At 45.7% G+C, this 19,909-nt stretch overlaps 1 protein-coding gene across 1 annotated transcript in view; it reads right to left on the reverse strand.

Annotated features, from left to right (window-relative positions):
- LOC127571014 (retinoic acid receptor beta-like) overlaps positions 1–1,154 on the reverse strand; it is a 179,330-nt gene extending 178,176 nt beyond the window's left edge. Inside the window, exon 1 of the mRNA XM_052016987.1 lies at positions 730–1,154. Coding sequence (XP_051872947.1) covers positions 730–886 — 157 coding nt within the window. The 5' untranslated portion in view covers positions 887–1,154. The remainder of the gene's footprint in view (positions 1–729) is intronic.
- Positions 1,155–19,909: the final 18,755 nt, after the last annotated feature.

Raw genomic sequence — 19,909 nt, forward strand, 5'->3', positions numbered from 1 at the left:
AATGTTTTATTTGTTCTTTTAAAAAAAACTAAAACAATGTTTGATGTTTACAAGAGAAGGCAGCACGATCGTGAAAAGCCACTTCACCTCGCTGGGAAAAAAAATAAAAAATAAAACTCCCACACACCGCAAACAGAGCCAGACCTGTACTTATTCTGCTGAAATACCATTCAGGCGATTACGTTAAAGATGGAAACAACAACCGGTGGAAATGAATGAACGAAAGTGACACTTGGAAAAGAACCGCTGTAAATTCTCTCCCTGCTGAAGACAGACAGCTAAGGAGGAACTGATGGAGATTTATTGGAAGCCCTGTCCAGCCAGACACAGCAACCTCTCGGCTCCCTGCTTGCCTGCAACCTTCAAACGGGGAAACTGAGAGAGTGTTTCATTTCCAATTTTGTGTGTTTCTCTCTCTCTCTAACTTTAACGCTTGTGCCACTGTTTACCAACTGCATTCCTCGGCACACTATGTAAAGATGCGTACGCCAGTGTTGAAGTGGCAAAAGTATCCAGTTACTTTTCACTGCTGTAACACAGCCTTGCCTGCTATCCACGGCAAAGCACTGATGCCCAGCAGAACAGACTAAACCTCGGTGCAACGTCTGAGGACAGATCAGGGAAGAGAAGAGGGGTTGTATATTAGAGGGGGGGGGAGAAGAAAGATAAGCGGACACGCAACGTTTTCTACCATATGCATTATGAACAACAATAATAAAGAGAACCTACATTGAGTGCTGGGCTTCTGTTGCCAGTCCCTGTGTGTCAGTCCATTGAAGCATGCAGTCAGAGCTTTCTCCTGGAGCATGCAAGAAGACGGGCTCGGAGTGTAGAAATCCAGCATTTGCCCAGGGCTGACTGCGAGAACATCCATGCAGTCAAACATGACGAGAGGTTGAAGCCCACAACCTGCGAAGCCAAAAGTGGTTCTCCTCCTCCTCCCTCTCTCTCTCTCTCTAGGTGTGGGGAAATTTGCAAAAGGAAAAAGTTGTCCGAACTCCCATCAAAACTCTGCCCTTATATTTTGTTTCTTTTTTTCCTCCCCTCTTTTTTTTCCTCCTTGGCACGTCAGGCTGTTTTCCCAAAGGCAGAATCATGAATTATGACAGACAACGCCACTAAAAGCCTGTCACTGATCCAAGTGATCACTTGCCATGTTCACCCACCACCCGACAGCCCCCCTCCCTCCCTCCCTCCCTCCCCGAGGCAACTTGCGGCGCTCGATTCGAAATAATATGAGAGAGAGAGGGGGGAGGTGAGTGGCTGGGTGGGGGAGGTGTGGGGGGAGTGGCTAGGGGGTGGGTAGGGGGTAGTGGGTGAGGGGGAGTGGGAGTGGGTAGGGGGTGACTGGTGTGGAGGGAGTGGGGTGGGTGGGGATGTGGGTGGGGGTAGGAGGGGTGGGGTGAGGTGGGGAGTGACTGGAGGATGTGGAGGGGAGTGGGGTGGGGGTGGGGTGAGGTGGGGGTGGGGGAGTGGCTGGAGGGGTGGGGTGGCTGGATAGTGTTGGAGTGGGGTGGGGGCAGGAGGGGTGGGGTGAGGTAGGGGGTGGGGGTGAGGGAGTGGCTGGAGGGTGTGGAGGGGTAGGAGGAGTGGATGGATGGTAGGAGAGGGGGTGGGGGAGCGGTGGATGGTGTTGGAGGGGAGTGGGGTGGGGGCAGGAGGGGTGGGGTGGGGTGAGGTAGGGGTGGGGAGTGGCTGGAGGGTGTGGAGGGGGGGGGGGTGGGGGGTGCAGCGCCCGGACCTGCCGGGCGGACAATCCCACCGGTCCCGACCGGCGGCTCCCCCCCCTCCCTCCCCGTCCCTCCCCCTCCCTCCCCCCCGTCCCTCCCCCTCCCCCCCCGTCCCCCCCGTCCCTCCTCCGTCCCTCCTCCCTCCTCCCTCCTCCAACCCGCTGGCGACGCCGGCTGTGCCCCCTCCCTCAGCCTCCCCCGGAGTGACTCGTCCGCTCACTTCCTCCTCCGTGAGTGAGAGCCCCGGCCGGGAGGGGGAGGGGGAGGGGGAGGGGGAGGGAGGGGGAGGGGGAGGGGGAGGGAGGGGGAGGGGGAGGGGGAGGGAGGGGGAGGGGGGGGAGGGGGAGGAGGGGAGGGGGGGGGGGGGAGGGGAGGGGGAGGGGGGGGAGGGGGAGGGGGAGGGGAGGGGGGGGGGGGAGGGGGAGGAGGGGGGGAGGGGGAGGGGGAGGGGAGGGGGGGAGGGGGAGGGGGGGGGGAGGGGGAGGGGGGGGGGAGGGGGGGGGGAGGGGGGGGGGGGGGGGAGGGGGGGGGGAGGGGGGGGGAGGGGGAGGGGAGGGGGGGGGGGAGGGGAGGGGGAGGGGAGGGGGGGGAGGGGGAGGGGGGGGGGGGGGAGGGGGGGGGGAGGGGGGGGGGAGGAGGGGAGGGGAGAGGGGGGGAGGAGGGGAGGGGGGAGGGGAGGGGGGGGGAGGGGGAGGGGAGGAGGGGGAGGGAGGAGGGGGAGGGGGGGGGAGGGAGGAGGGGGAGGGGGGGAGGGGAGGGGGAGGGGGGGGAGGGGAGGGGGAGGGGGGGGAGGGGAGGGGGAGGAGGGGGAGGGGAGGGGGGGGAGGGGAGGGGGGGGAGGAGGGGGAGGGGAGGAGGGGGAGGGGAGGAGGGGGGGAGGGAGGGGAGGTGGGGGGGGGGAGGGGAGGGGAGGAGAGGAGGGGGGGGAGGGGAGGGGAGGAGAGGAGGGGGGGGAGGGGAGGAGGGGGGGGAGGGGAGGGGAGGGGAGGGGGGGAGGGGAGGGGAGGGGAGGAGGGGAGGGGGGGAGGGGAGGAGGGGGGAGGGAGGGGAGGGGGGGAGGGGAGGAGGGGGGGAGGGGAGGGGAGGGGGGAGGGAGGGGAGGGGAGGAGGGGGGAGGGAGGGGAGGGGGGGAGGGAGAGGAGGGGGGAGGGAGGAGGGGGGAGGGAGGGGGGAGGGGGGAGGGGAGGGGGGGAGGGGGGGAGGGGAGGAGGGGAGGGGGGGGGGGGAGGGGGGGAGGGGGGGAGGGGGAGGGGGGAGGGGGGGAGGGGAGGAGGGGGAGGGGGGGAAGGAGGGGGGGAAGGTGGAGGGACGGAGGGAGGGGGGGAAGGTGGAGGGACGGAGTGAGGGGGGACGGAGGGGGAGTGAGGAGGGGGGGAGGGACGGAGGGGGGGAGTGAGGGGGGAGGGACGGAGTGAGGGGGAGGGGGAGGGGAGGGGGGGAGGGAGGGACGGAGGGTGGAGGGGGAGGGACGGAGAGAGGGGGAGGGAGGAGGGAGGGTGGTGAGGGAGGAGGGAGGGGGGACGGAGGGAGGGGGGAGGGTGGGGAGGGAGGAGGGAGGGTGGTGAGGGAGGGGGGAGGGTGGTGAGGGAGGGGGAGGGGGGACGGAGGGGGAGGGTGGTGAGGGAGGGGGGAGGAGGGAGGGGGGACGGAGGGGGAGGGTGGTGAGGGAGGGGGGAGGAGGGAGGGGGGACGGAGGGGGAGGGTGGTGAGGGAGGGGGGAGGGTGGTGAGGGAGGGGGAGGGGGGAGGAGGGAGGGGGGACGGGGGAGGAGGGAGGGGGGACGGAGGGAGGGGGGAGGGTGGGGAGGGAGGAGGGAGGGTGGTGAGGGAGGGGGGAGGGGGGAGGAGGGAGGGGGGACGGAGGGAGGGGGGACGGAGGGGGAGGGTGGTGGGGGAGGGGGGAGGGGGGGCGCCGCTGCCTCAGTGCGTGCGGATGAACTCTCCCTGAACCCGGCCCAGCCTGCTGACCTTCAGCTGACCCCGGCCCGCCTGACATCACCAGCTCCCAGGATTCCCGCCGCACTCGGGAGCCGCCGCCGCAGCCCCGGGCAGGAGGGAGCAGCGGCAGCGGGCGGGCGGGCAGCTCCTCCACCGGGGGGCCCCGGCCAACCCCACCCCGTGCATTCAACGTGCCCGGCTGCAAAATACAAAATGCAAAACCACCCTCCCTGCAAAATCAGCCGCGGCGGGCAACTCTTCAACCAGGAGAGGGAGGTGGGGTTGGGGGCCCGGCCAACCCCACCCTTTGCAGTCAACATCCCGGCTGCAAAATGCACCCCCTCCCTGTAAAATGCACCCCCTCCCTGCAAAATGCAACCCCTCCCTGCAAAATGCAAAACACCCTCCTTACAAAATGCAACCCCCCCCCTCCGCAAAATCTTGCAGCTGTTGCTATCAGCGACTCTTGCTTTCCTGTTTGTGATGGGGGGGGGGGGGGTTGTTAAAGTCCTTCATACTGATTGCAAATAAAGAATTGGAGTGGGTTTTTATTTAATTTTTCACTCCCCACTGGCGTTCTTCCCCCTCCTCAGCAGAGAGCTGAGAGAAATGCAGTGGCGTGGATGATCAAGTATATGCAGGGACGGGCTGGAAGTTGGTTGGGGAATTCTGCACGTTTCCCGGTGCTGAACATCCTAACGCCACCCGAAACCAACAAGATAGGAATTTTCTGGCGAGGGAAGGCATCACAGCTGAGCTACTCGGGTTAAAATAAAAACAGCATTTGCAAGCTTTCCAACTATTATCAATATTAATCATGACACATTCAGTTGAGCTGGAGCTTAAATTGGTTTATTATTGTCACTTGTGCCGAGGTACAGTGAAAAACTCGTCTCGCATACCGTCCATACAGATCAATTCATTACACGGTGCATTTAGGTAGTACAAGGGAAAACAATAACAGAATGCAGAATAAAGGGTTACAGAGAAAGTGCAGTGCAGGTTTTCTGTTGGTGAGTTGGACATTTTATTTGACGATGTGGGTAAAGTTATTCTGCACCCTGATGTTATATATTAATCTGTATTAATTTGAAAACTAATAAAAAGATTGAAAAGAAAAGTTATTCTGCACCCTAATTGTAGTAGATTGTCATAAAAAAAACATGACAGTTGTTTGAGTACCTAGTTTCTGGTGTTGTATTTAAACCCAGATCTAAATGATCAGTTTCACACCTTTGATCACATTGCCAACTTTATCACTTTCTAACAGGTCAATTTGAATGTTACACAGGTTGTGTAATAATAGTGCAAATTCTAGTGCAAATTCAAACTTTCACTGAAATATTAGCTAGAAGAAGTCATACAGAGGTTGGAGAATACATGGCAAAATTGAGCTATTGTTGGCACCTGCATCAACCTTCACAAGAATAAAATCAGTCAGTGCCACTGACAGGAAGCATCACTGCTCAGACTAAAAATTCTTTTGACAATTGCTTCAATGATTTGACTATCAGGGGAAGAGTCGAGAAAATCCCATTCATGAGAAGAAGCCCGAGAAAGAAGTCAAGAAAAAGAGGGTGGAGACGTCCCAAGATGCCTTTAGCACAGAGAAAGGATCGTATTGCTCAAAAGAAGGCCAGCTTCCTCCAGGCACAGGAACAGACCTCAGACAGTTGAAGGGTGCCTTCAGCAACTGTTTTAAGAAAGTCATCTGAATTCATATTAACTGCTCAAATAAATTTGAAAAAGTTTCTCCCAGAAAAAACCTATAGAGAAAGTAGTTGGAATTTAAGTGAGTTTCCCCCCACCTGCATGCAAACGTTGTACATGCATCATAACCAAACAGTGAATGGACAAATTGAATGCTATTATTCCCCACCCACTTCCCTTGAGCAAACATTAAAGCAGAGTGAAATGGTAATTGATGAGTGATGTTCATTTGTTGTTAAAGTGGGGACAATGCTCGCCCAGCGTTTTACAGCCAGGATAAGAAACGTCTCTGAGACCCTGTCGCTTTGCTGCCTGCTGCAGAACAGTAATGCCTTCGTGTCATTTAATTGAAGAATTAAAAGAAGGGACAAAAAAAACTCTGTCACTCAAAGGCTTTCACTTCAAAGCAAAATTTGAAGGCAACTGCAGAGATACTCCCATGGCTTCCAGTAAAAGAGAAACTCCCATTGTTTCAACTCTGAACCAAAACATCTTTTTGAATGCAGACTCTGAATCAGGTGAAGTAGCAACCCTTAGTACCTGCATGCAACAGAGGGTGAAATGCAGCACATCTTACTGATATGATCTGCACATGAAAGTACACAAGGCTTTTCCCTTTACATTCATATGGGGGCTCCTACGAATGAAGCTCCCGAAAGTGGTGAGATAACTGGAATTTAACAGTATCTTACACTCTTATAGATATGCTGCTGTGACTTTAGAAGGAAATAGAGGAACAGTTGAAGGAATATCCAACAACATCAAACCATTACAGCTGATGTTTTGAAATTTGGGTAATCTATTCAGTATAAAAACATAAATCAACCTAATTTGGAATAAAAGGATGTATGGTCGCAGGAATAATTAAACAGTTCACGGAATACAGTGGCCTATTTTTGACAAAAAAATCCATAAAATAAACAATGACGCTGAACTGTGCAGATCCTATGAAAATAAACAATTTCTTCTTTTCTTTTCAGAAGAATTCTTTAAAATCTGTTTGAATCCATCTTTTACTCATACTCTGCCATCGGGTAGAAGATACAGGAGCCTGAGGGCACGTACCACAAGACTTAAGGACAGCTTCTACCCCACTGTGATAAGACTATTGAACAGTTCCCTTATACAATGACATGGGCTATGACTTCACGATCTTATTGTGCACCTTATTGCACTGCACTTTCTCTGTAGCTGTGACACTTTACTCTGTACTGTTATTGTTTTACCTGTACTACATCAATGCACTCTGTACTAACTCAATGTAACTGCACTGTGTAATGAATTGACCTGTACGATCAGTATGCAAGACAAGTTTTTCACTGTACCTCAGTACAAGTGACAATAATAAACCAATACCAATACCAATAAAATTATTCTGAATAAATAACTTAAATCAGAAGTCAACAATGGGCAGGATTGGGTCTGTAATACCCGAGCTTGGCATGATCCCTCTTCGTTGGATCAAACGGTTTGGAGAACAGATTTATGTTTAATGATCAACTCATGAATACATTGATTTTCTTGAATTTCACCTCTCTCTACACACATTCTCTGCATGTATTCTGTGTTGTGAGAGACCTACTTGGATATCATCTCAAGCAGTTGTCCGTCATGCACGAGCCTTGTGAATGGCAGGAGGTGGGACCTCTCCTTGCCATTGCAGGAAGCTTGCAAATGCACATCCGCAAGGCTGTTTTTATTTTATCTTGACTAACTCAATTGTGATGCCTTCCCTCACCAGAAGATTTCCATCTTGTTGGTTTTGGGTGGTGGTAGGATGGTGGGGACCAGGACATGTGCAAAATTCTTCTACCAACTTCCAGCCAGTTCCAATATATTTCTGATCATTCACACCGCTGCATTTTTCACACCTTTCTGGGGGGGTGGTAGGCTGTTGGGGGGTGGTAGGCTGGTGGGGGGTGGTAGGCTGGTGGGGGGTGGTAGGCTGTTGGGGGGTGGTAGGCTGGTGGGGGGTGGTAGGCTGGTGGGGAGTGAGAAATTGAAGAACAACTTTGTCATTAGTCCAACAATTTATTTCCCTCCCACCTGAGGATCCAGAGCTGAAACAAAATAACGGCAGCTTTCATCTCTAAACGAAGCCAGCAAACCTGTGACAGTGGAAACGGTGATGGGGCCTGACAAAATAGTGCCCAGCTGCAACCCCAGGTGAGGGGCAGTGGCACAACAGAAATAGTCTGAAAAGAAAATGATGATGAAAATAAAATACATGGCCAACATTTGTTCATTATATTGCTTAAATAGTTTTTTTGCCTCAAAACAAATTTCTCACGTGCTTGAGAAGCCATTAATAAAATGATAAAAGAATTAATCCACATTGTATCATGCTCTAGTATTAATGTCATGCATTAATCTCATACTGCTGCTGTTTAGCCTGAAAACCATAGAGATTTATTTTTCATATTTCCAGTCATACAATTGCATAAAACATAACCATAATTAAATATTATGTTTGAAATGAGTTGCATAAGCACGTCATAGCCAAAATGTGATAACTATCTCTAATGTGATTCTCACCATAGTTCCTTCATGACTTATTCCCTCATAAGTTATCTGGCCAAACGTACTTATGAAGGTATTTATCATATGTCACTGCTGATGATGAAATACCCTGTTATTTTCATATTTTCATGAACAATGATTGTAATAGCCCCAAAATATTAATTTCTAACTTTTTGAACTACATTTAATTCAATACAATAGACAATTTTCGATGCATGGTACCGTGTTATAATTTTCATAATGCTCAGTTCTTGAGAATTTGGTTACAATGCTGGTAGAATGTGCTTGAATTTGGTCATCATATTATCATATTCAGTTCACACAATACAAATTAGTACCTAGAGTTATCAATTTGGCAATGAATGCAGCTTTAGAATCCATAAAGTCAAAGATTCCACTCTGATCCTTGAATAACATACAGAAAACGGTTAGCTGTATCACTGCATATAAAAATGGAAAGTGAGATGTGCAGCTACAATTCATGTCAGATATTGTTTGGAAAGCAATAACACACTTGACATTTCACTTCTATTTAATAAGTGCAATACTAATTATTCTATTTGGCAATAGTTCTAATCCAAATGCTATCCCAATGTGTGATGTGTTTGAGGACAATTCCGACTCTACCTCTCTATTACCTCTGCCACCACCAAGATAAGATAAAATCTTTTTATTATCACATGTATGTCAAAACACACAGTGAAATGCATCTTTTGCGTAGAATGTTCTGGGGGCAGCCCGCAAGTGTCGCCACGCTTCCGGCACCAACATAGCATGCCCACAACTTCTTAACCCATACGTCTTTGGAATGTGGGAGGAAACCGGAGCACCCGGAGGAAACCCACGCAGACACGGGGAGAACGTACAAACTCCTTACAGACAGTAGCTGGAATTGAACCCAGGTCGCTGGTGCTGTAATAGCGTGACGCTAACCAAGGGACAATAGCAACAGAGGGCGACAATGGCATTTTTCTACTCTCCACACCCCCCCAACCACACTCACAACTTTTTTGCACCTTAAAAATGGTTTTATATCCGTCTTTTCCCATTTCTGATGAAAAGTCATCAACATGAAACGTTAACTCTTTTCTCCCTCCTCCACAGATATTCCTTGATCAGCTGAGCACCTCCGCCGTTCTTGGCATTATTTGTAGGTCCCTTTTATTGCCCATCCCTAGTTGTTCTGAGAAAATATCAAAGAGCTTTTTCCGTATCAATGGCTTAGATACCTGAAAGCTTCAAGAATCAGCACACATACCAAGAGCTGATGCCATTCTGCTGTCTGAATCCAAGTGACCCTTCCTGGGAACCTTGTTAATATATTAAAAACTGTCTAAAGAAATATGCCACCCCGACTTAATGTGGAGAAACTCCAAGCAGATTTATCACCAATGGGTTGGGAGCCATGTGTAGCCACACTAAGTTGGGGTGGCATATTTCTTTAGACAGTTTTAATACACTGGTGTGCATAATTAATAGTCAGTTGGTTTGCTTGTCCTGATCCAAAATCACTACATCATTATTTGTGTTTCAGAGCAAGAAACTGCAGGATTATGATAATTCTCCTTGCTGCACGACAAAACTAATGTTGCAACATAAAGCTTGTTTAAGTAATAAATTGATCAATTGCGGGGGAGTGGGGGTGGATTCCATTCTTCTGATGTTCATTGTTCCGTGGTTAGATTAGAAAAGGAGACAAGCAGCTTAATAGTCAGGAAAATGAGATACTGCACATCCTTACACTATGTCAACTTTACCAATAGTAGCAAAAAGCAAAAGAGGTGGAAAATTCCACCATCCTGTCCAGACAAATAAGGATATTTGATATCCTCACCATAAGTGATTACAACTTATCTTCCATACAGCTATCTAAGTTTCTTTGAAAATACAGCATTAGGTTTAAAAAAAATTGTAACTAGTAAGAATTTGTAAGAAGAGGCAAAATAAATAGTAATATTACCTAAATTGTTTGCTTTTACCACAAGAACCTGATTTTAGATAAAAAATCCAGGAATTAACATCACTAATAAAATGTACAGTAACTGAAGGTTGCCAAGGGTACCCATAAAGTTAATTCCCCATGCTAATTGACGTAGAGTCATAGAGCAATACAACACAGATGCAGGCCCTTTGGCCCAACCAGTCCATGCCAACCACGTTGTCCACCTAGCTATTCCCAATTTCCTGCATTTGGCCCATATCCCTCCAGGCCCCTCCCCTCTACTTTTAATGATCATAGCTGAGAATATTGAAATTGCATGAATTGTCTTAAAGTAGCAGAGGATACCATTGTAAGGTTGAGACCATAGGTGTATATGACTAAAAAGAAACACTGTAAGCTCCATTTCTTTTGGTCTCTGATCCAGGATGACATGATGTTCCCTTCAGATTCTACATATTACAACAGTTTTGTTTCTGAAGTCTGGGAAAGAAAGAGCCGATCTTATACTCTTAGTCAGGAAATGCTCAGGAGGTCAGGCAGCATCTGTGGAAAGAGAAATTGTTAATGTTTTAGATTCAAGACCCTTCAACAGAACTGGGAAAGAAAGAAAAATGTTAATTTTAGGTAGCAGAGAAGGCCGGGGTGGGGTGATGTGCGGGGAACGATGGGTAGAACATCTCTGATAGAAGAGTGGCTACATTCCTACACAACAACAGGAGATGCAGCACCTGTCTGTAAATTTCTTCCGTTCCCACCACTGAGGGACCCAAAGTGGCCTCCTCTTATTAAAGAAGCCAAATGCAGAATCGGTGATCATTTTGTGGGGCTTCTGTGCCAGTCCATGGAAGTAACCCTGGGCTTCTGGTTGCCTGCCACTTTAACCCACCACCCACTTCCATTCTGACCTGACTTTGGCTTCTTGCATTGTTACAATGAGGCCCAAGGCAAGCTTGAGGAACCACACTGCATCTTGCACCTGGTCACATTGCAGCCTTCAGCACACAATATCCAATCCTCCATCTTTAGATAACTCATTCCTTCTTTCTGTCTGGGTCTGAACTGGTCATTTCTGCCTGTCCTCATTTTTGTCTCAGTTTTTCCTCTTTTTTTTGTATCATCCAGAATGCAGGACATATCCTATAATCTTGCGATTAGCAATGCCTTGCACAGGTGCTTAATCTGATCTTTAACTGCTACTTAACTGCCTCATTCAGATGTTTGGTTTCACATTATTAGAGAGATTCCCTTTTGTAGTGGTTAGCGTAACACTTTACAGTGCCAGCGACCCGGGTTCAAATCCGGCCGCTGTCTGTAAGGAGCTTGTATGTTCTCCCCGTGTCTGCGTGGGTTTCCTCCGGGTGCTCCGGTTTCCTCCCACATTCCAAAGATGTACAGGTTAGGAAGTTGTGGGCATGCTATATTAGCGTAGGAAGCATGGGGACACTTGCGGGCTGCCCCCAGAACACTACCCAAAAAGATGTATTTCGCTATGTGTTTCGATGTACATGTGACTAATAAAGATATCTTATCATTCCTCTGCTTCCCTTGCAACTACCTAAAACCAGCTTGTCCTCTCTTTCCTAGTTCTAATGAAGGGCCCAGGATCTGAAGTGTTAACTCTTTCACTTTCCACAGATGCTGCCTGACCTCCTGAGTGTTTCTAGCATTTTCTGTTTATATTTCATATTTCCAGCATTTGCAGGTTTTCTTACATAATCAGACCTCAAAGCCCAGTAATATTTTATGATGTGATCAACAATGCAAATTGAGAAAGATTTCAGACCCTTAAGACTTTTAACATTTTTGCTGTCTAAGCTTAGACTGTGTAGCAGTTAGCACAACGCTATTATAGTGCCAGCAACCGGGGTTCAATTCCAGCCTCTGTCTGTAAGGAGTTTGTACGTTCTCCCCATGTCTGCATGGGTTTCCTCCCACATTCCAAAAGACATACAGGTTAGGAAGTTGTGGGCATGCTATGTTGGCGCCGGAAGTGTGGCGACACTTGCAGGCTGCCCCCAGAACACTCGATGCAAAAGATGCATTTCACTGTGTGTTTCGAGGTACATGTGACTAATAAAGATATCTTATCTTATCTAATGTGGTTTTATTAATCTGAAATAGTGATTTTTCCCAGAATAGTTGTGTACATAAAAACTCATATATCCTTTTTTTTCTATGTAAATAGAGTTTTTTTGATACTATTCATCATGAGCAATAATGTCAGGAAGCTCTTTATTGTTCAGCTGGATTACTAGAACTCAGAGTTATAATTAAATATAACACTCTGTTACTAAAATAAATATGCCATAATTATTTTCCTTTAATCAGAATACTTTCCTAACTGAAATGTCTTTATGATGATATTATGTTGTACACAGTGAATAAAGTTTTAGCCAATCAGCCCAGTTGGAACTGATTGAGGTATAGAACTCTTCCTCCAGAGCATGAAGCCTTGCAGGAGACACACCCTCTAGTATTTCCAGAAACATCCAAAAGCTGCACAGTTCATGGGAGTGCGATTGGACCACCCACTGACAAGGAAGACTGGAGGGAGATATTAATGTTGACCTTTCTAACATTCACCTGCAGAGAAGGCCAGCTCCAGTTCTTCTACAAAACGTATAACTGCTGATGGAAGCTCCAGTAACTCCAGCTGACTTGACCAACAATTGCTAGAGCTGGAACTGAGAAAGCAGATCCCTGCAGAAATTAGGTCTTGGATCTGCCCCAGACCTAGCAGACAGTTATATAGAGCTAAGATAAACTCTTTAAGTTCCTTATCCTAATTATGTGCCTACTTAACTTGCTATCAGTGGACCATAGTGTTGACACTGCCCAAAGGTGTACACAAATCTTAGCAGAACCTGATGCCCCTGGCCACCACACCTGCTACTGAAATGCTTGCGCTTGATGGCATTTCTTGATATTAAGGTCATCCTGGCTGTATCTACCTCCATAATCTGATCATCTCATGCCTAAGTTTTTGAAAACCTGTGGTCATATACCAACTAGTTCTGCCAACACAAAGTGGTCAATTGCCCTGTTTATTTAATTGCCTCAAATGTAACCGTTGGTTATTTTAACACCTTGCTACGTACCGGAATATGCGATGTTGATTACTGGATACAGCAGAAAGTACTCTTTGAAGGGTCTAAATAGCTGAAACTGCATTTATTTTTAAGTGGGTTATACAAACACATCCTATTTAAAAAAATGACTGATTTTCCATCCTAATAAATTGTGCTTCCAAATTCGGAATCACTTTTCATCTAATTCAATAAAATAACTTAACTTAAATCAAACAAACACAAGTACTTACCTGTCAAAAGAAATACTCTTTTTACAATAGTTGATTCAAAAATACAATTAGATTGCAGTTCTTTTCAAAAGAAACATAAATCTGGGTCTATGTATTGTGCTCAACTCTTAGTTTTGTGAATTTTTTCGATTTTGCTTCTTTCATCCAATAACTGCCACATTATACTTATGCTATCAGCATGGAGTGAATACATTTGTACGTCTATTTGCTTTATGATTCAATTTTCATTAACTTCAATAAAAATTTATGAAGTATGAAATCTGTATATCTTTGAAAATACAGCTCGTGTTGATACAGAAGCTATTTATTGTTTCAGTAATTCCAATATGTATCGTTTAATTACATGCCAATCAAAATGACCTAATAACATTTAAAAGATCTAGAAATACTATAATTTTTTCCACAATAAAAAAATGAGTAACCAACTATCCCCATCAACTTTCCATGATGTATCGTGGTCAAGTAATGGAGCACTGTCAGAAAATCTATTTGCATATGGCTGATCACTTAACATTACCCAGTTCCAAAATTATTGGTGCAGATTTTATATATTGTATTTTCCATAGTAGAATAACTAAGATTTTTCCAAAGCTAGGACACTTCATTCCTTAGTAATTAGCCTTCTGCATTATTGCCAGTATCACAAGTGTTTTTCAGATGCATATTGAAAGGGTGTCATCCAGAATGATTGGCATGATTATATTGGTTAGTTTTAATTAAACCTAATGTCAATGGTGCTTTCTTAAAGATAAAAAAAATATACTTTGAGAAAAATTCACTGTCATTTAAACACAAGAGGAATGCTACCTCTGTATGCCAAGTATTGCAAAACTACAAGCACATTCTCAGTAAATGTTTTTATAATTTTTTTGACTGGAGCACAGTTGAATTGTTTCCCCCACTGAATCTATTTATTTCCTATACCATACATACTTCTTTGTGAATGTTCTTCTTCTCTGTAGAAGGAAACAGGTATTTGTGTGGACGACCACGATTCGGATGCTTTTCGGGGTGAGGAAGTCACTACCAAGTAAACACTGAAGTGTCGTTTGGGTTCCATCGTGGAACATTTGGATTTCGTATTTACTCTCTCTATGTTTCTCTACGTCTACGTCTTATCTTCAGACAACGGTGGTTGTTGAAGAAGCCCTTGCTCATGTTTCACCTTATGGCTTGCGGAACTGAACTTTAAGAACCATTCCTGAACTTGGAGTTTGGGACTTTGCCACACACACACGAAGAGTTTAGTTTTTAGGGTTAACGTTCAAGGTTTAACATTTTTGAATTCTAACATACTAACATTTTTACTTTTATTTTATGTATGGTCATAAGTAGTGATTACTAAAATAGTTTTTAACACTGAATCATGCTCAGTGTGTTTCTCAGTGAATGCTCAGTGAATGTCCCTTTTAGATAGAGTGTGTGTGTGTGTGTGTGTGTGTGTGTGTGTGTGTGTGTGTGTGTGTGTGTGTGTGTGTGTGGTGTGTGTGGTGTGTGGGGCGTGCTTACGTCAATAGAAGATAAAAGACGTAATGACGTGGTTGAAGAAGGCAGAAGAAGAAAGGAGAGAGAGAGAGAGAAGGGAGAGAGACACCAGCCTGCTAGTTTTCTCTATCGATGGATGAGAAACAATAACTGTGTCTGCCACTGAAATCCATGTATGGAAATTGGAAGTAATCCAGTGGAGTTCACTTTGTTGCTGACCTGGAGAAGGAAACAGGTATTTGTGTGTGGACGACCACGATTCGGATGCTTTTCGGGGTGAGGAAGTCACTACCGAGTAAACACTGAAGTGTCGTTTGGGTTCCATCGTGGAACATTTGGATTTCGTATTTACTCTCTCTATGTTTCTCTACGTCTACGTCTTATCTTTCAGACAACGGTGGTTGTTGAAGAAGCCCTTGCTCATGTTTCACCTTATGGCTTGCGGAACTGAACTTTAAGAACCATTCCTGAACTTGGGGTTTGGGACTTTGTCACACACACACGAAGAGTTTAGTTTTGGGGTTAATGTTCAAGGTTTAACATTTTTGAATTCTAACATACTAACATTTTTACTTTTATTTTACGTATGGTCATAAGTAGTGATTAATAAATAGTTTTTTAACACTGAATCATGACTCAGTGTGTTTCTTTTGTTGCTGGTTCGTGACAAAATTGGGGCTCGTCTGGGATCAATTCCAAAGATTAACGAGTGTCGTCTGGGATCGTTCCCCAAATTGACGAGATTTGTTACGGGATTCAATCCAAAGATGTTGAGGGAGGTCTGATAAATTCTTTTTATTGGCTTGTGTGTGTGGAAACCAGCAGCAATGGATATTAAGGCATTTTTGGAGTCACCAACCCTAAAGGGATTGGAGGTGGCGAAAAAGGATGATCTGATAAAGATTGCTACAAAGCTAAACCTTACAGAAGTAAAGCAGTCTATGAGAAAGGCAGATATTCAGAGACTGATAGCTGGCCATTATGTGGAAAAGAAGGTGTTTGAGAAGGAAGGTTTTAAAACAGTTTCCTGGCAGTGAAATAGCAATTTCTGAGGCACAAGGTGCAGCTGGCAAAGATAGAGGCTGACGAGAGCAAACCCAGTTGAAGATAGAGGCTGACCGAGAACAAAGAAATTAGAGGCTGAACGAGAACAAAAGAAATTAGAGGCTCTGAACGAGAGATAACTCGGATTGAAGATAGAGGGCTGATCTAGCAATGAAGGCAGATGGAATTGAAGGAAGATGGAGCTGGATAGTGAGGAGAAGGAGAAAACAGAGGCAGCATGAGTTACAAATGAAGCGTAAGAGTTGGAATCTGATTCTGATGATGGTTTTTCAGCCAGCAGGGAGGTTCGAATTACTGTCCCTCCTTTGAGAAAGATCAGGTTGATCAGTATTTCCAACATTTGAAAAGGTTGCTGGTGAGTTCAAACTGGCCAAGGAAAGGATGGGCTCTTATGGTACAGAGTGTGATTAAAGGTAAAGCTCAAAAAGCTTATTCTGCTTTGTCTGTTGAGGATGCAGCTGATTATACTAAGGTAAAAACAAGCTGCTGTTAAAGGCCTATGAATTGGTACCTGAAGATTATAGACAAAAATTTAGAGGGCTTGAGGACATCTGCAGATCAGACTATATGGAATATCTTGGGAAAAATTCTTTTTTAGGTGGGAGGTGTTACGGACTCAGTGAATGTCCCTTTTAGATAGAGTGTGTGTGTGTGTGTGTGTGTGTGTGGGGCGTGCTTACGTCAATAGAAGATAAAGGACGTAATGACATGGTTGAAGAAGGCAGAAGAAGAAAGGAGAGAGAGAGAGAGAGAAAGGAGAGAGACACCAGCCTGCTAGTTGTCTGGATGAGAAACAATAACTGTGTCTGCCACTGAAATCCATGTATGGAAATCGGAAATAATCCGGTGGAGTTCACTTTGTTGCTGACCTGGAGAAGGAAACAGGTATTTGTGTGTGGACGACCACGATTCGGATGCTTTTCGGGGTGAGGAAGTCACTACCGAGTAAACACTGAAGTGTCGTTTGGGTTCCATCGTGGAACATTTGGATTTCGTATTTACTCTCTCTATGTTTCTCTACGTCTACGTCTTATCTTCAGACAACGGTGGTTGTTGAAGAAGCCCTTGCTCATGTTTCACCTTATGACTTGCAGAACTGAACTTTAAGAACCATTCCTGAACTTGGGGTTTGGGACTTTGTCACACACACACACACGAAGAGTTTAGTTTTGGGGTTAATGTTCAAGGTTTAACATTTTTGAATTCTAACATACTAACATTTTTACTTTTATTTTATGTATGGTCATAAGTAGTGATTAATAAAATAGTTTTTAACACTGAATCATGCTCAGTGTGTTTCTTTTGTTGCTGGTTCGTGACACTTCCAATTTACGTTAACAGTGGATATGAGCTCCATATGGGCAAAGACTCCAGCAGATCCCATTCACTGGTAGTCCATTACAGATCAATGATTGTAAGTGTATTCCTCATACGTGTCCAAGGCAATGAGCTTGTACAGATGAGAGAGTAATGTTATTCAGATTTTAGAAAATTATGACCAAGTTTTGTTCTCTAACCTTATTTCTTCCCCATGAGTTAATCCTCTCCTTGAAGGAAGTGTAGCAGTTAGTATAACACTAATACAGCGCCAGCAACCTGGGTTCAATTCCCGCCACTGTCTGTAAGGAGTTTATATGTTCTCCCCTTGTCTGCGTGGGTTTCCTCCGGGTGCTCCGGTTTCCTCCCACATTGCAAAGACGTACAGGTTAGGAAGTTGCGGGCATGCTATGTTAGCACCAGAAGCGTGGCGACACTTGTGGGCTGCCCCAGAACATCCTACACAAAAGATGCATTTCACTGTGTGCTGCGATGTACATGTGACTAATAAAGATATCTTATCTAATTAATAATGAGAATATTAGGAATGTCATTAGTTTCCAAAAGCAATAACGTATATTGCTAAATTCTGTTGCTGTTACTTCAGAAGCTGTATCTCCTGAAATGTTTGCGTTATTATGAGACAAATGACAGCCCCAAAGTGAACTGGTGATCACTGAGCCTCTGTATAGTCAATACAGAGAAACAAAGCAGAGGAAGGCAGACATTTCACGGTCAAGCGGAGCAGGTGCTGCAGCATCTCCCCACAAAGGAAAGCAAATTGTGGAAGATTGTCCCAGCCAGGTGATGCCAATACCTCCTGGCAGCTGGGAGTATTCACAGAATCCTGGGGGTGTGATTTGCACAGATCCTCTCAATCATTCTGGATTCTGGCCAGGTGGAAAAAGAAATAAAAGTCGAAATAAATTACAGCAAAACTGAAAAAGTTAGTTCCCCTTCCATTCCCCCAAAAAGGCACTTTTTTACTTATATGTAACATCAACTGAAATAACTTTTCTTTAGCAGGGGGGAGGGATGGTGACGCCAGTCATGACTTATTATGATTTCATGTAGGTCAGCCATTTGATTCAATCAGATGCTGCAGATGAACAAGATGCCATTGCAGAAACAAAAAACTCTGAAGGATCTGTTCTCCTTCACCAAGTTATCTCTGCTCACGAATGTTTCAACACCCAGCACTTATAATCCAGCACCCTTCACCATCTCCAAATCAGAGCAACATCCTTCCCACCAAGGCAGCATAACCTTGACTCATTCCCTTCTAAATTAAAAGGCATTGAGTAGATCGTGACGGTATCTTAAAAATTAATCAGACAAAAATGTTATTAAAAATGCTTGTGAATTGATAAATGCAGAAATTATGTATCATATTCCCCTCAACTCTCCTGCCTCTCCAACGCCCTGTTTAATCTGATATTTTCCAGCTCTTCTTTGCCCTGACTTTGCATTTACAGGCAAGTTCACCAACTCCACCCTCACTGCAGGTAGCCGTGTTCAAAGGGAGCCTTTTTTTTTGCACTATTTACTTACTTTGTAATTGATAGTAAAATTATGTCTTTGCACTGTACTGCTGCCGCAAAATGGCAAATTTCACGTCTATAAGACAGTGATGATAAAACTGATTCTGATTCTGGTTCTGAGACATGGCCACAGCTTTCCAGCTCCAGTTCTCTCATCCTTTGAGAACATTAGCTTCCCATTAGCAGGGCTGCTGAAAATACCTGCAGGGTTACAAAAGCATAAACAAACTGAGATATTGTATTTTCCTCAGATGCACTTTGTCAAAGGTAAATCATTATAATAGCTTACAATGAACTAATATACTAACTACCATTGCTCCCCAAGTTGGAGAGGCAGACAACAATATATGGTTACATAATAATGTGTGGGGAAGTGGGTTAGATATCCAGAGTGCTTATTATTCCCACTAATGGAACATTGTATTCCCTTGATAGTTGAGTAGCCAAACACAGTGATGTATTTTAACTTATGGACCAGATCTGAAATGTGTTGAATGCTGGTATAAAACAAAATAACTGAAAATTCTGGAAGTGCACAGCAGGTCAGGCAGCATCTATGGAAAGAGAAACAGAGTTAATATTTCAGGTCAAAGACCTGTGTGTAAGCAAGCTGAAAAGCTGATGCACGTGTTGTTACTATCAAATGAGCTTTCTAATGCTTTGCCCACAGCTTCCTGAATTCCATTCTACATACACTACAGCTTGTCCAACTCACTGCTACCCATGGAGACACAAGAGACTGCAGATGCTGGAATCTGGAGCAACAAACAATCTGCTGGAGGAACTCAGCGGGTCAAGCAGCATCTGTGGGAGGAAAGGAATCGTCGACGTTTCAGGTTGAAACCCTGTCTTTCTCACCACTTCTCCTCCCTATCCTGGCCACCCCACCTCTCCACTCTCAGTCCTGATGCAGGGTTTCGATCCAAAACATCGACAATTCCTTTCCTCGCACAGATACTGCTCGACCCGCTGAGTTCCTCCAGCAGATTGTGTGTTGCTCATGACTACCCATATCTCATTCTATGTCGTCCTGAACCCAACATCCCTCCATTAATCAATTGCTTCTTCAGCCACATGTACTTAATTCAGAAAATGTTATTCTGATTTCTAAAACCATCCAAATGTCACTCGCTCCCTATCATTCTAAATCTTCCAGTCCTACACGGCACTGCGTGTCTCCACCCTGAAGCTTGCTGCAATTTTTCCTGCTTCAAAAGGCTGCATTAGTTCAGTTTTGTGCCTTTTTGAGGTTGCTTCTCAATATTAAAGGCGGTACATAAAGTTAAGTTGGTTTTATTTTCTAATGTGATTTGGATCATAAAACTCCACAAACAACATTGATC

The sequence above is a fragment of the Pristis pectinata genome, chromosome 5 (assembly GCF_009764475.1).
Source record: "Pristis pectinata isolate sPriPec2 chromosome 5, sPriPec2.1.pri, whole genome shotgun sequence".
NCBI classification, from domain to species: Eukaryota; Metazoa; Chordata; class Chondrichthyes; order Rhinopristiformes; family Pristidae; genus Pristis; species Pristis pectinata.